Source organism: Lupinus angustifolius, chromosome LG11 (assembly GCF_001865875.1).
Source record: "Lupinus angustifolius cultivar Tanjil chromosome LG11, LupAngTanjil_v1.0, whole genome shotgun sequence".
Lineage (NCBI taxonomy): Eukaryota > Viridiplantae > Streptophyta > Magnoliopsida > Fabales > Fabaceae > Lupinus > Lupinus angustifolius.
In genome coordinates this window covers 2,671,573-2,688,409 of record NC_032019.1, presented here as the reverse complement: position 1 = coordinate 2,688,409, position 16,837 = coordinate 2,671,573, and the positions used below count along the sequence as shown (strand labels likewise).

At 30.8% G+C, this 16,837-nt stretch overlaps 2 protein-coding genes across 2 annotated transcripts; one reads left to right on the top strand and one right to left on the bottom strand.

The window, feature by feature from the left end:
- On the top strand, window positions 2,450–3,266 carry LOC109360818. The gene has a single exon (XM_019605957.1). The coding sequence runs from the start codon at window positions 2,648–2,650 to the stop codon at window positions 3,098–3,100; it is 453 nt and encodes a 150-aa protein (XP_019461502.1). The 5' UTR covers window positions 2,450–2,647; the 3' UTR covers window positions 3,101–3,266.
- LOC109360610 (WRKY transcription factor WRKY24-like) lies at window positions 10,668–14,121 on the bottom strand. The gene is made up of 5 exons (XM_019605631.1): window positions 13,635–14,121; window positions 13,152–13,343; window positions 12,464–13,062; window positions 12,189–12,350; window positions 10,668–11,439 (listed from the first exon to the last, which is right to left on the bottom strand). The coding sequence occupies exons 1-5, from the start codon at window positions 13,971–13,973 to the stop codon at window positions 10,992–10,994; spliced, it is 1,740 nt and encodes a 579-aa protein (XP_019461176.1). The 5' UTR covers window positions 13,974–14,121; the 3' UTR covers window positions 10,668–10,991.

The following is a 16,837-nucleotide window of genomic DNA, read 5'->3' as shown; positions in this document are numbered from 1 at the left end:
CAAAGTTGATACATATAGTGATTAAGGCCTATCATATAACTTCCCAATCACATATTCATAAACTTTATCTAGCCAGAATCTGTGTTATATATATGTGTGTGTGTGTGTTCTTGAGATGAATTTGTTGACTTGTATTTCAGTAAGTTGTTATTCTTCATTACAAAGACACATAGTTTGAGTAATTTTACATGAATTAGTGATTTATGGATTCCTTCGCTTTTCCTTTTTGCTGAAAATCTATTATACACAGTTTTTTCTTTTTGTCAAAGTAGGATGTTTGAATCTTAATGTTCACATTCAATGTTTCATAGTTCAATTAAATTTCTCTCGAAAGAGTGCTATAAAAAGAATATCAAAATTATACGAGAGAGATTGGATCTCTCCTAAGAATGTCTAAAGAAATTAAATATCTATCAATCATGTTGGAACTTGTTATATTCATTCATTTGATTGCACTATAAATTTGAACTTTCTTAGTCTACCAAGTTTTCAGAGCTCTAAAATGTTATACACAGACGTTAATTCCCTTTGCTAAATAATAATTACATTTTAATTTATATATATATATATATATATATATATATATTAGTAAAATTATAATACAAATACATTGTGAGTCTATAAATTCATATACAATAATACATTATGCATAATCACATCTATTATTTTTGTTTAAGGATAAATAATACTTAATTCAAATATAAATGATAATAATATAATAATATTGTAGTAATATAATAATATAATGAATAATATAAATGATGAATAATAATATGTGAGTCAATCCATCCACATTATGTAATTTGAGCTACTTTAGGTGAATTTTCTTTTCTATTGCATTCCACTTAAACTTTATACATCTCCGAGCACCTCTTTTAGGTATCTACTACACCAATGTACACTTTCACTCTTATAAATTTATTTGTGTATGTCTTTGCGTTATCTACCATGTGAATATATACTTTGATTCTTATAAATTTATGTGTGTATTAATTTGATTTCGAAAAACTAAAAACATAAACTTATACTCAAGAATTATAATCATGAGTCAAAATAATTATGTTATAGATAATAAAAAAAATGTTAAAATGATTAATTTAACTTTAATTTAATATTTTGGGAATGATTTTTGAATTTTAAAAAATTTACGAAATAAATTAGAGTTTTTCCTCCTAAGACTCCAAAGTGAAATCTTACACTTCTTCACACTTTGGACTAACCTGAGTTGGTGGATAAGCTTATCTTTGACTGTCTGCATCTGCAGTTAGGGTAAAACGCACATTAAACGTGTGTATTTTAATTTCCACAATAAAGTTTCTCTCCCTTTTTTCTTTCTAATCAGTGAAAGAAAAAACGTAAATTGAACAATCTACAAGCACTGAAAATTTATTACACGACCCAATTTTAATGGTTCCAATCATATTTTTTTTGGTAATAAACATTTTTAATTTCAAATCATTGATATATAATTGATAATAAAAAGTCAACATATTATTGATATTATAGACTATATAACAATTTCTATACACTTAAGAAATTAGCATGGAGTATATGAATCAAAAGAGAGAAACACGCAATATAGTTGTCAAAGCAATCTAAGGCGGCTAGAAGTGATGAATGATATAAAGAAGGAACCCAAGCTACCAAAGCATTTGACTTGATGTTGGAAATTTCTTTATCACTTTATCAACAAATCTCTTCTGAATAATGTTTTTAGATTTGTAATTTTATGTCCTAAAGTTTATCTCACTTCCACTAAAATTTCTTTGATCTTAAATAGGTAATATTAAAATGAAAGTATTTATTGAATATTAATTTTAAAATATATTTATATTTATTTTCAAATTAATATTCAACAGATATTTTGAAAACAAACTACCATTAATAAATGTCACATTCTGAATATTAAAAAAATGGTATCAACATTATTCCATCTTAATAAATATAAAATATATAAGTTTATTCAAATACAATACTGATTAAAATCGTAAGTTCAAAAATATAGAATAGTTAATTTCTTCAAATGAATCACTCTTTAATCAAATTTTAAATAAGCATTTTGTTTGAATTATAGAATAAGTATTTGAGGAAATGTTAGCTTAACAACCATGACCTAATAGACAAACACTAGATTTTGATATCTTATTTCACATCCACATACTTAAGGTTTTGATATCTTATTTCACATCTCACTTATTTTTTCATCTTTATTTTTACCCATATCCCAAAAAAATCATCCAAACATCACATGATGATGACTAAAAATTGTGACTGATTAGTTGCCCACATAATATTATCGTATCTTAAAACATATGTAAAGAAAAAATTAAGCAACTTATTGATGTCTAAGTCCTGTGTTTACTTAACAATTTCCTATATAAAATATTGTGATAGGAGAAACCCATATATTGGAAACCACTCTTTCTCATTGGGTAATTTCGTAAATTTGAATCCACAAGTTCCCCAATTATTTAATTTCCATTTCCAATGCATTATTATCATATAGTGTACCACCAGTTGTTGCTATTTATACACAAGTCACCCTCCAACACTTCCCCATTTTTCATATCCAACTCTCCAAGATTCAAAGCGAGTCTCCACACCCAGATCAGATTTCTCTTTCTGCATATACAAAACCAATAAATTAATGGGTAACAGCTTAAGGTGTTGTTTGGCTTGTGTTCTTCCATGTGGAGCACTAGATTTGATCCGAATAGTCCATTTAAGTGGCTATGTAGAAGAGATCACACGTTCAATTACAGCAGGTGAGGTTCTTCATGCAAACCCTAACCATGTTCTAAGCAAACCAAGCTCCCAAGGTGTTGTGCGCCGGATTCTTATCCTTTCGCCGGAGACTGAGCTCAAGAGAGGGAGCATATATTTCTTGATCCCTTTGTCATCATTGCCAGCTGAGAAGAAGAAGAAAAAATATGATCATAGTGATCTTAACAAGAAGAGATCTTCCGATAAGTGTGATCATGTTGATAGTACTAGTGATGACATAGTCTCTAAGGAGAAGAAGTCGTCGCGGCGGCACCGCCGCCACAGCAATTCCGGAGTATGGCAGCCTCATTTGGAAAGCATCACAGAAGACTTGTAATAGTTTTGTCCCTTCGAGTCGCGGCGGTGCCGGACTTTGCCATGCCGGAGGGTGGAGAAAAAATGGTTCAATACTTGACTTATTAAAGTATAGCAACATGACCTTTTTTTTCTTTAAATGTATGTGAGTATTTAATTGTGGATATAAAAGTCACGTTGCTCTTCTGTTAGATGTTTTTTTTTCTAGGCTTGAATTTATCAAACTATAATATGCTTGATCGTACAAAGAGAATAGAAAGGAAAAAAAATTGGAAAAAAACAAGAGGGTAAAAGAATACTTAAACGTTGCTTAATAATCAAATTTTTGTATGAAAAATAATTTGTCTATAATCAAAATTAGTTCTCTTTTATTTTGTACATAAAATTAGTTCTATTAAACAAAATTCCGTATCAATAAGGTTTAGCATAATTAAATGAGAGATTAGTCTATGGGCTTAGTTTTATTTGTGGCTAAATAAGCATTAAGTGTTCCCTAAACATTAAACACCAGTGGTGGCATCCAAATGATAGATCCATATTCCAATGATTCAGCTGAGTTTCAATTGCATATTTAAATGAAACATGCACGTTAGGCACATATGTCTACTCAAGGAATCTATTACAAAAAATATATATGAGAGGCTTCTTCCCTTTACATTATTATTTCAATTATTAATAAATTCGTAGTTGGAATAGAGTTATTATACACTATAAAGATACATAACAATTTTAGTTGATGGACAGATGTAATGTGAAGAAACAATAAGGTACAAATAATTTGTAAAGATGTATCAGCATTGTTCCTTATGCTTAAAAGTCAATTTAAAACCTAAGCACTTAATTAGCGCATTTTTTAGGCAACAAATTAAGGGAGAGAATTAAGGCAAGAACTTTACATTAATTTTAGAATATGTTAACAAGTGTGTTAAAAGTATTTTAAAGATGGTAAAATTCAAATTCAGTACTTCTTAAAAGTATTATTCTCGACTACAAATTTATCATTTTAACTTTCTTAAACAATAGCCTAAACAGACATCTTAACATTCCTCTTAAGTTTTTATGGAGAAGTATGAACTATGTCTCAATTAAGGTTGATGATAATTTGTGCGTGCCCTTCTTCTCATTCTTAACATTATAAAAGTCATTTCTAGCTCAATTACTGGAATTTAGTTGGGCTGGACATATTAATATTGAAAAGGTCAAATATTGTTTTTTGGAAAATTTTATTGGTAGATGACTGCTCAATACTGGAGGTTTAGTAATAGAAGTTATTAAATGATATTTTAATTACACTCCTCCTCTTTTTTGTGTGAAAAAAAGTATATGTATCAAAAGTCTATGAATTCTATAGAATGTCGATGTATCATTCAGATTAATTCTTTAAAAAAATATTTCAAATGAATATGAATAATATAATGATGATGTGTAAATATTTACACTAATAATATACACATATTATACTAAAAAAATAATTTAGGAAAGAAACTCGACATGAAAATTTTATAGATGGTAAACATAGATATGAAAAAAAGAGGGGCCTGGTAGATGCATAGGCGACACCTCCACGTTAAAGAATCAAACAAGTTGTCATATCTTTCTAACTTATATATCCCAATTAATTACTCAATTATTCACATGATTTCCCTCTCCTCTCTCCCATACCAATAATAATATAATAATAGACAATTCTCTTTGCACATCCCTTTCTAACACTCCAACTCATCAATATATTATTATTATACTAGTTTGTTTGGACCACATACCAACTTTGGTTTCACCACTAGATCAAATTCATATATAGATTGTTGCACATCTATTTTAGCCAACCAAAACTGAAGTTCAGTGATAGTTGTTACTTTTCTTTTTCGTAAACCAATATTGTTCAACTTTAAACAACATACTTAAGAATACAGGATTGAGTGGGTGCCCTTATTTCAAGCTAAAATTTCATCGATTAGATAAAAAGGAAAGACATATGTACATAGCTAAACTCCATTTCAACTTGGAATTAACTAACTTCAAATCAAAGAGTAACTAAAGTCGAGGTTGGGCTAAAAAAATATTAACCTATAACTAAAATGGCTCAATCTAGCTCGAACAATTGTAGATTATTTTTAAAGTTTGACCATTAAGTATTTTGGTAAAAAATGTAATTTATTATACTTGAAATTTTGGAAAAAATAATCTTATAAGTAAGATTAAAACAAGAGCATCAAAGAGTTTTAAAAAATGGACCGGAAGGTGATTATGTTTTTTCTTTCATGCCACAAAATATAATTATGTTGAAACCACTTATCCCTCATGATAAATCAAATCTCACTATATCCTTATATAAAAATAAAAGTTAATAAATGTGATCCACATAGTTGTAGTTGAAGCAATAAAGAAAAGCAATGGATCGCAAGGAGCATGTGTAGAGCCATTCCTCCCTCCGTACGATGGGTACTCCTAAATGCAGATTTCAATTACTAATAATACAGTTGTACTTCAAATCTATCTGTATTGCTTTGTCGTCATACACATCATGTTTTTTCAACGTCAAGATTATAATATTTAATGTTACTATAATATGGCCACACATACTCCTAGTTACAGGTAATTGTGCTACTTTCAATGGGACATGGTACATGTTATATGCATATCATGGACTTCAAACTTTGTGTTTTGATTGGTGTTAGGAGTGGACGTTTGCTCAATTAAGATAGCATTTTATACTATATCTCTCTAAAAATTAAATATGTCATTATTAATAAGTGTTATATCTTTATAATTTAAATTTATGATGGTATTAATATATAATATTAAATGAGTTGACAGCCAAGGGGTAAGGCTTACCTCCAAAATCCAATGAGGTTTGCAAAACTAAATTTCAAGGTCAACCTTATTTTATCAAACATATCCCTGTATTTTACAAACATATTTTTCTACCATAGATTAATTCATTTACAAGAAATAAATGCAAAAAAAAAAAAAAAGAAAACATCAATCAATGATATACAACAACAAAATATTATAACTTATAGTATATGATTATAGAGTATTTTAAATATATAGAAGGTAACACATGTCATTCGGTTGATTGTTTACAAAAAAAAAAACCTAAAAAAAATAAAAAAATGTTTTTGCCATTTTTGTATTTTTTATCAAATAACATTTTTGTTTGTGTTGACTTAGATATGAATATCCCGTATTAGAGTATTTCCATGATTAAATGTCATTGAGACATGACTTCTTATCATGTGGCCGGGCCGATAACACCTTTGTATATCAAGTTTTTATGATGTGCTTTTAAGTTCTCCAAGCCCATCTTTCACTAAGCTTGGGTTTCTCTTTTTCCCCCTCCTTCTGTCTAACAACAAATATCCATTATATAAAACATGGATGTAATATTTATACACATAAAAATTTATTTGCAATTATTATATTATCTATAATTTTTTTAATATCAATGGTATAAGATATAGTAATAGTATATAAAAGTCATATATTTATTAAAGATATTTTAGAGGTTGTTTTTGGAAGATAATTGTTGATTAGGAATTAGGTAGTTAGATTTGTATTAGTTGCTTGTTTTACAAGCTTTCTATTTCCTCTTTTCTCTTATATAAATAAGCCATATTTGCTCACTTTTTCACTCAATTCAATTATGAAAATATTATGAGGTATACTCCAATACTCTAGTGTCAATTCTCTTTTTCTATGGAGCTTGAATCTTTGTTCTTCTTGTTCCTATCTTGAGTTTTTTCTTTTCAAGTATGGAAAGCCATGTTTAACATGGTATCAAAGCATAATTATCTTTTGATAGTTTCCGCTTATGGTTCCATGAAGGATTCATGGAAATTTCAACAATCAAGAACATAGTGATGCTTTCTTTTTCATCTCAATGACCTTCATTAATATTATCTTGCTTCCAATAGGTGACAATGCTGCATGTGGCAAAACTATCTTGATTTCTTTGATTGCTCTAGCGTTGGTTCTTCAACATCCAATGTTTCTTTTCAACATATGGTAACTTGTAGAGTTGGGTGATGCCTTGCTTACAAACCCCAATTCCAATATTAAATTTCTAAGGGAGATGCTACATCTATCTTCAAATTTTGCAACTGTGCAAAAGTGATTCTTGGACGGTTCTTTTAGTTTGTTGATGTTTACTAGTACAATAATGTGTCATTTGCCTACTGCCAATTACATATATTTCATTCATACTCTATTTCTTACCCCTCTCATATGCACAACATTATTATAGTGTTTTTCATATCATTGAAGCATCATCTTATGATCAAGATTTTGATTCATTTATCTCTTTCATCATCAATGGTTGGTGCGCTTCTATCCATGGTGGTTAAGCTCAGATATAACTTTTGTCATGTATGGTTAAACATTGGATGATTAGCTTTTGTTCATGGTGATTAAGCAAAGTTATAGCTTCTGTCATGAATGATTAAACGTTTGATGATATAGCTTCTGTCATGAGTGGTTAAGTGTTGTTATCGCTTCAAATCAATTTCAAGTTGGGAGTTCAGAATTTTCAATCGCCAGCTTGAGGGGGATATTAAAGATATTTTAGAGTTTATTTTTGGAAGATGATTGTTAGTTACAAAGTTAAGAATTAGCTAGTTAGGTTTGTGGTAGTTTCTTGATTGACAAACTTTCTTTTTCCTCTTTTCTCTTGTATAAATAAGCCATATTTGATCACTTTTTCATTCAATTCAATAATGAAAATATTATGAGGTATACTTCAATACTCTAGTGTCAAATCTCTTTTTCTATGGAGCTTGAATCTTTGCTCTTCTTGTTCATATCTTAACTTTCTTTTCAAGTATGGAAAGTCATGTTTTATAAATATCGTTGAAACATAAATATTGTTGGTGCATTAATTTTTTGGTAATGAAACAAATGGTTAAAAATAACCATAATACAATGGAATTAATTTTATTAGCATAGATTTTATCTATATGCACCAAAGTCTTCGTTAAGGGAAAGAAACATGTGGACTTCTCTTGAATGTTCGATATTCGTTAAAAACCCAGGACATGGGTCGAATCCTACATTTTTAATGACATAATGCAACTTTTGGCTATAACCATCCAATCCACAATATTGTTTGCCCTATGAGAGCTTCAATTGTTGGCACATATTAGCATACATTCAATCCAAATCATATAGTAACAAGAAAGAGAATTGAGATATTCTATCACTTTTTTTTTATATTTAACTCACTATTACTAATAGGATTTTGACAAATATGTATCATATAGAAAAAATAAGTAATTGGATCTCACCTTCATCTTATACATTATATTTTAGTTTTCTAGCTTTTCACTATCTTTTAAAGTTTTTTTTGCAGAAAAATTCAGGCAATATTGTAGAGATGTTCAAATTAATTTAAGGTATGTTAAAGTAAATATAAAAAAAAAATTAAAAACATATGACAAGAAGATGTAAGATACACATTGTTTCATCTTGGTCTCACTACTAATCAAAATCTGTGAGTCACAAGGAATGAACTAATTAACGGACAAATATGATCTATTTTATATGACTGTTGATCATGATTGAAAGATCAACCTAGTTAGAGGGAAAGATGACAATGATAGGATAGTGCCACCTTTTACGCCAAAAAACTTCCTTCGCGCCAAAGGCAAGGTTACACCCGAGTTTGCATTACCAGCACGACAAAGATAATCCAAAATTATAGTACTGTCAGACTGATAGACCAAAAAAAGGATAAGACCAAATGGCAATGATGACAGACTTCCTAGATCACTCCACACGACAATATAAATAGGTAAAGTGAGGCATAAGGAGATGACACATATTTTCACTCTACTTTCTCTATTTAAGCACACACTTATACATACTCACTTGAGCATAAAACTTTTTCAGATACTTATCCAAAGCAATCTAAGACTGATAATTGCTTGGAAGGAGACTCTATTCTAACCAACTCCTTCCCAATGCATAAGAATACATATCCACATAAGAAAGATGCGAACATGTGTTAAAAATAGGACACATATGTAAAAGAGGTATTGATTCTTTACTGAATATTAGGGTTGAGCATGAGCTAAGTAGATGTTTGTCCCTTATCCAACCCTATATATTGGTCGGGTCATTTTTTGAACCCAGACCCGACCATAGACCTGAAGCTAACCTGACCCTAAATGTCGAATTCATCAACATTTGAACTCAAACATGAACCTAGACCCGATAAAATATAATGCATACAAATTATTGATAAAGTCTTCTCAATATTAATTATTATTTTGAAATATGTTTTGACATATAAATTGATATATGTATATATATTGTTAATCGTGAATATTATTTAGGTCTAATTTTTGAACTCGAACCTAACCTTAAATTTGATGAGACTCAACCTTATTCGGTCTCGATCATTATGATCAGATCATACTGGATGAATGAGTAGAGTCTCATCCTGCTCACCCTTGCTGACATATCCTGTCGAAGTGTTTGTTAAAATTTTAATAAAATAAAAACATGATGGTGGTGACATATTAAAAACTTGGTTACATTTTATAATTTTAATATATTGGAAGAAAATGCAAGAGTAGGGTCGGCAGGCAGGGGAAAGGCATGGGTGGCCCCATGAATATGAGCACGAGGACAAATGAGTCTGGCATTTGGCCCATGCCTAAGGTCTAGCTTGTGCATCACGTTAATGTTACATTCCCATCATTGGTCCTTCTTTAACACAATACTCATTAAACAATCGTTGTGTTTCAATCTGGCAAAGGGGTAATATCGCCATTCGACAACATCGGATAATATTGATGAACCACCAGGATATATACGGTGGACGGTGCCAATTATTAATGTTTTTTTACTCCTACATTCATTTTTATTGGATGCATTCTATTTTCTTCCATTAGTCACATTTATAAGTTTTTTCATAACTTTCTTACAATTAATGAAATTATTAGCGGAATATCTTTATCTACGAACACAACTTAATTGAAAAATAAATAATTTTATTTTACTAATAAATATCACTTAAGTAAACTGCACATGATACAAATTTAATGTTTACATGTTTCTTAATATGCATGAAGTTGCCTATAATGATTTTATGAAAGAGAAAATAGGAGATATATTGCGTATTTTAAAATCTTCCATGAAAACAAATAGAAAATGCCAAATCTCAATGTACTGTGATATATATACATACTTTTTTGGACCAGAAACATGCATTGTTTAAGAATGGAAAAAAAGATATAGACAACCAAAGTTGACCTTGAACAACCTTACCCACCGAGTAATCCAGCTCCCCATCTTTGACTGAGTATGGCATTCAATTAAAAACTAGTCACATCCTTAGCTCCAATCACCAAAACCACATTCCTAAGGAAAACTTACACACTGAAATCTGTATCTCTTATATTCCAAAGAATGATACATGTTAGAATGGATAATCAGATATATTAAAAGATATTAATTTCTTAAGATATAAGTTACTCTCTGGTACAAAAAAAGACCATTATATTACTAACTACTCTACAGTATGTATAGTATATAGTGAACCATATAGAATAACAAGTGGGTGAAAAAAATAGATCAACACATTTCTCGTAAAAGTATGGTATTTTTGCTTGTGAACAATCAACAAGGTAGAAAAATTAATAAAGGGATCTTACATAGATTAACATGAGGTTCTCCTCTCAACTAACCCAAGAGAAGCCCAAAGCAATCAAAAAATATCACAAACACCATGTGTAACATACAAAAGTTATAAAATATACACTATACCAATCCCGTGGCTGTGTAAATATACAACAAAAAACAAACTAAAAAATGCAATAAATAGAATGAACCTTATTTGTCAAATAAAAATATCCTAACCCCATTCCAAAAATACAAATTTTTCAATAGCTATGGGATTAAAAAAAATTGCTTCAGCATAGTAAAGAATCAAGGAACATGTCATCTCTGGGCTCCTCCTTGGCTCTGGAAGAAAATACATTGTCAGAAAGTTGTTGCTTATTGATGTAAGATCCCATTGGATTCCCGAACCCGGAGAATCCAAAACTTCCAGGGCTCTGCAGCATGTCTAGTGTGAAGGGTGATTGACCTTCTGGTCTAAGACTCTGAAGAGAATTGTTGTTAGTGGGGTGGTTCAATGCCGTGGGCCTTAAGGCAGTAGTGGCTGCAATATTTGTAGGGTTTGAAGTGTTGTTGTTTGGCATTGGTCTATTTACTGAATGGTTGCCACTGCCACGTGCTGCAGGGACATCATGGTTGTGCTTTCCCTCATAGGTTGTGATCACTGCTCTTAGGTCATGTGAGGCTCTTTCCACATGCTTCCTCACTGGACATCCTGGGTGTGTGCACTTGTAGTAACTCCTACAAATCATTAGTTAAAACATGAAGTCTTAGGTTAAAAAACATATCACTGGAGAGGCAAATTATGAAAAAATATATTAAAAAACTAAAAGACAATATTGTTTATGATCTTTATTTTTATTGAAGTTATAATTTTAGCCTTAAAAGTGCACTACAAAATATAACTTGTCTTTCATTAATGGAGAGAAGTCTTACTTATCACAGACAAGACAATTTGGAAAATGGATCATCTCCATTACTGAAGGGTCTAGCACCACATAAGATTATGACATGTGGTGAAAGATTTGAATGGTGTATATTTCAAAATATTTTTAGACAAAAAATATTATAAATGATCAAATTAAATTTGAGCCTCACATTCCAGTACGGAAAAGGATATCAGACCAACAATTTGAGGAACTGTTATTCTTCTTTACCACATGCACACATGAGAAAAAAAAGAAGGTTGCCAAATTTGACCAAGAAATTCACACATAGAATGTATTAGAGGATCCCATATTCCCAACCATATAATTTTATGATCAGATTTTCATACCAGTATTTCTTTATGGTCCAGATATCAATACTAAGGGCATAATAGGAAAAGTAGATGTTAATACTTTCTTAGATTTCTAAAAATTTATGTAAATAGATAAAAAATATTTCTCAAGGGTCAGATAATAGGAAACTGAGGGAGTAATTTAAACTATAAAAACAACTTCCAAAAAATCAGGATAAAAAGTAAGGCAAATAGTGAATATTTTTTTTACCTTGGATTTGGATTACCCTTGACTACTTTCTGTCCATATTTCCTCCATCTGTACCCATCATCAAGGATATCAATGTCACTTGTTGTCTGAACCACAACCCTTGGTTCTCGCACTGTTCTATTTCCAGGACCTGATATACCCTCGCTATCACCTTCAACTTTCCTGAAAATTATAGTAAAGTTAACCATGCAATGAGCATGACTGATGATAACATTAAAAAAATGCCACAAAGGGGATTCTAATTATGATAAAAAGTGATAAGAATAAAAACTTACCATCTTTTTGAATCAGGTTCATCTTCATCATACTCATCCCCACCTGATCTACCCTTTTGAGAACTCTGCTCATAATCTTCATCTCCTATTGATATTGATGAATTCTCTGGTGTGGCAACAGAATCCATTTGTCCACTACCATGTGTTGTATATGATTGATCTTGGATATCTGAGGTGATGAGATTTGAAGGAATAATTGAAACAGAAGAGGAAGATGATGAGTTTCTCCTAGTGTTCTGTGGTTTAGGATGGTTATGACTACCCTTGTAAACTATCTCAGTAATTTGTCCATCTAAAGACCTCTCTACCTTCTTTTTTGTAGGACAATTAGGGTATGTGCATTTGTAATAACTCCTTGGGTTTTCACTCCCTTTCACTTGTTTTTGACCATATTTTCTCCAATTGTAACCATCATCTGATCTTCTACTTAAGGTCTGAACTTGTGGCTGTTGTTGATAACTGTTGTTCTTATTAGTTCTGACACCTGCAATATCAGGGGAAAAGCTCTGCATTGAAGAAGAGTTTTCAGTTTTCATCATACTCATCCCTGAAGAAAAACTATCCTGTTTTGTAGCTTGCTGATAACTCCATGGCTGTTGCTGTTGCAAACAGATTAAACAAACTGATAAGAAAAAAGACAGAAATTTTGTATGGTAAATTAGTCCAAGCATTGAAATTGGTCACATACAGTTTGAACTGTGGCATTTGAAGATTGAAAAGTTGCAGTAGATGCAGGAGGAGGTCCTGCTTGGGTTTGAAAATAGAAGTTTGAGAAGTTTTTCTCTTCTTCTTTGATAATTTGTTGGTTTCCACCAGAATTGTACTTTCTATCATTGTAACCCTTAGCAGCAAACGCTCCCGTTGTTGGAGATGGCAAAATCTGTATTCACAGAACCCAAAGAACACGTACCCATTAATTCAAATAACAACATATACATAGTAAAAAATTCATAACAAGAAACACAAACCATAATAAGGTGGAGAAGAATACCAAGAGAACAAAGCATCAAAAAACAAAAATTTCAATTCAAACTTCAAAGGAATCATCTTATTTAAGATCTAAAGTAGAAACAATCGACCAAACAAAGTAAAAAACCATTTTTTTGTGAGTAGCCAAACACATTCAATAAGAATATAAAACAAAAAAAGAAGAGAAAGATGTTAGACTCACGTGAGAAGAGTTTAAGAGAACAGGAGAGTCAAGAAGTTCAGCAGGGCTTAAACCAGGAGGAATAGCAAAGTAAGAAGAAGGAGAAAAGAGAGGAGGAGATAAAGGAAGTGAAGGAGGTTGTATAGACTTGAATTTTGGTACACCAGAACCAGTTCTCTGAGCTATTCGATCTGATAAACCACCACCACCACCACGAGTTTTATTATTATTATTATTAATATCATCTATGGGAGAAGATAAAAGGTCAGAAAATGATGTTGTCATGAAAGGGTGTGTAGAGAAAGTGAAGTTGTTGTAAGAGTTTGCAGAAGTGTCTATGCTACCAGACGAAGAAGCCATAATAGAAAAAAGATGAGATAGTTTTTTTGTTATTGTTGTTGAAGTGATGAGTTTAGAGAAAAGGTTTGAAAAGGAGAGAACTAGAGAGGAAGGAAATGGAAGAGAAAAGGGTCACGTAATGTATAAGGCATTTTTCATTTTTATTGGGACGATATTTCTGAGAAGCTGTGAAATGAAGGTGATGGTTTTGACCATGGAAAATTTGCCATCGTGGCTTTTAGAGAAAATAATTAATGGCTTTTTTGGGGTCAAAACTTGTGTGTTTGACTGGGTGGCGGCTGACATATGTTACTTGCGGTGTTTCTCGAAACTGCAAAGTTCTGCAATGTTCAAATGCAATTATGCAAAAGCTTTCTCTTTTTAGTTTTTATTACATTGGTACCTAACACATTAGCCACTAAAACTAAAGTTATCTAATAGTGTTTGATAATATGATTATTTAAATTAAATATGCGTTTAAAATTAGGAGTTTATTGTATTTTACATTTAGTCTTAATGAATAGTGAAATAGTTCTTTTATCAGTCCACAACTTTCACCTTCTAAATTCTTAGCATTTTATTGACTTATTAGTATTTAGATTGGCTTATGAAAGAAAGAGTTATATACGTATTTTTCTGTAGATCAAAGAAATTATCTTTAATGATATTTCACTTATATTTGAAATATTCTAAGGTAAATGTATTAGTTTACAGATATAATTGAAATGTAAAGTTAATTCTCATTAATATTGGTTATGAGGGAAAATAAACTAGATAAGCCTATAACTCCCACGTATAATATAATGATATGACAAAAGGGTAAATGCATAGTACATGGGAAGGAACAAAAAAAGTTTATTTTCCTTCCTTTTCACGAGGTGACTAATGGCATTTTGTATATTTGATGCATGCCCTATAGAAATATTTTATCTACGTACAACTCATATTTCCAATCAACCCACATCTAGTAAATGGGCAATTAAAAGATCTAGAAAGATAGATGAATTACGGTATCAAGGGTATCTAGAAAGATAGAATAAAAAACAAAAACAACATATTTTCTAGAAATGTTTTTGTAGGGTTACTTTGCATTCAAACTAGTGAGTCCAATGTCGACGAGCCTCATTTCAACACCAAAATACAACTCTTTTGTCTTACATTATCTTCGTCCCTACAAGAATTATAGTCATCACTTATATATCTTGATTCATATCCGAATAGGACACACCTAAATTAGTTGTAACTTGTATGTGGTGGAGTGCAATTCTTAGAACGTCGATACGATGAAAGGTAAAAAAAACTTATATCCAAGTGTGGGTATGTTAGAAAAATTATTTCTCAAATAGTAGAAAATAGCGTAACTAAATGGATTTTTTCCGGAAAATATAAATTTTCTTGAGTCCCATAAAAACATAATTTTGTTACTTTTAGTCCTATACAATTTAAATGTTTATTATTTTATTCCCTGTATAATATAAGTCCATGTACAATACCTTTTGTTATGAACTATTGACTAAAACTAACAACAAAGGAAAAAAAAACTCTTCAGGATCATACAATCTAGATCATTAACATGTAAAAATGTGTTATTGACCAAGACCACATAATCCTAAACCATACCAAAAGGTGTTTATAGCCGAAAATGGTAATTTCACTAAAATAGACATGCATATCTAGCATAACCAGAATTTATAATTTCAGAGAGAACATGTACTTTGTCATGCTTAATGAAAGATGAAGTGTAAATGAAGGTGTAAGAGAAAAAGTATAGGAATAACAAGAACCATATATAAATTCTAAAAGTTATGAGAGATCCAAGAAAAACGAATAGAAAATATTTTTATAAACATTTTTTCTTGAATTCTTTCATTTTTTTTCTTCTCAATTTTGACCGGCTCCCCTCCAATTTTGGGAGGATTGTAATTCCATCTGTTCATTAGTATTTACTTCTTTTCTAACTTGGATCGCTATTGCTCTGAAAATAATTAAAATAACCAATATTGTAAATTAGCTCAGTTAAATAATGATAATTTTTCAGGATCCAAAAGTAATAAGGTTCGACATTCTTTTGGTGAGAATAATGTATTACAAATGAACAGTATTTGTATTATTTTTTGTTTAGACCATAGATACTTTGGTGAAGATGGGTATTAAGTTGAGGCTCGTGCATTAAACATTATAATAATAGGAGCATAACACAAACTCAGCTGGGTTTACGCGTTGTTATAGCTCTCAAAAGAGAATAATATATTTTGAAACATTGGCTATTCAAACCATTAATTAATTGTTATGACCAATAGACAAGGATCTTGACTTTTTTTATATTGAACTCTTCAAAATACTAGAAAATCGTATAAGTGAGGCATATCATGTTTATTTTGACCATTATGTGTTTTGAACAGCCACAAATGGAAAATTTTGACCAAGCTTTATAGAGACAAGCCAAGCAGTAGTGACGACAACCTTAGTCTCTCTTATTTGTTATGTCATAAAGGCCAAACAGAGATTTGATGTTACATTGTAGTTGACTAAAATGTAAAAACCAACAAATATAAAAACAACATTGAAGACCTTTTGGCAAGGCAATTCTAACACAATTGGAACTTTGCATTTGCTAAATTCATCTTTGATGAATTTGTTCCTTGCAGTCTCTGCATACTAGCAAGCCTAAATTCTTCTTATGTAACATTTTGGATTGCTGATTTAGTAAAACCTTAATAATAGTACATGATTGATTCCCCTTAAGCAAGGTTTCGGGTTAGAGTCTTGTAGATGGAAAAAATGTCCGTTTGGAGAGTTAGCCCACGTACCTGTGAATGTTCCCGGCTCGGACATGATTGCCTCTAGTGCGAAGATACCCATGAGAAACATAAAAAACTAAAAGA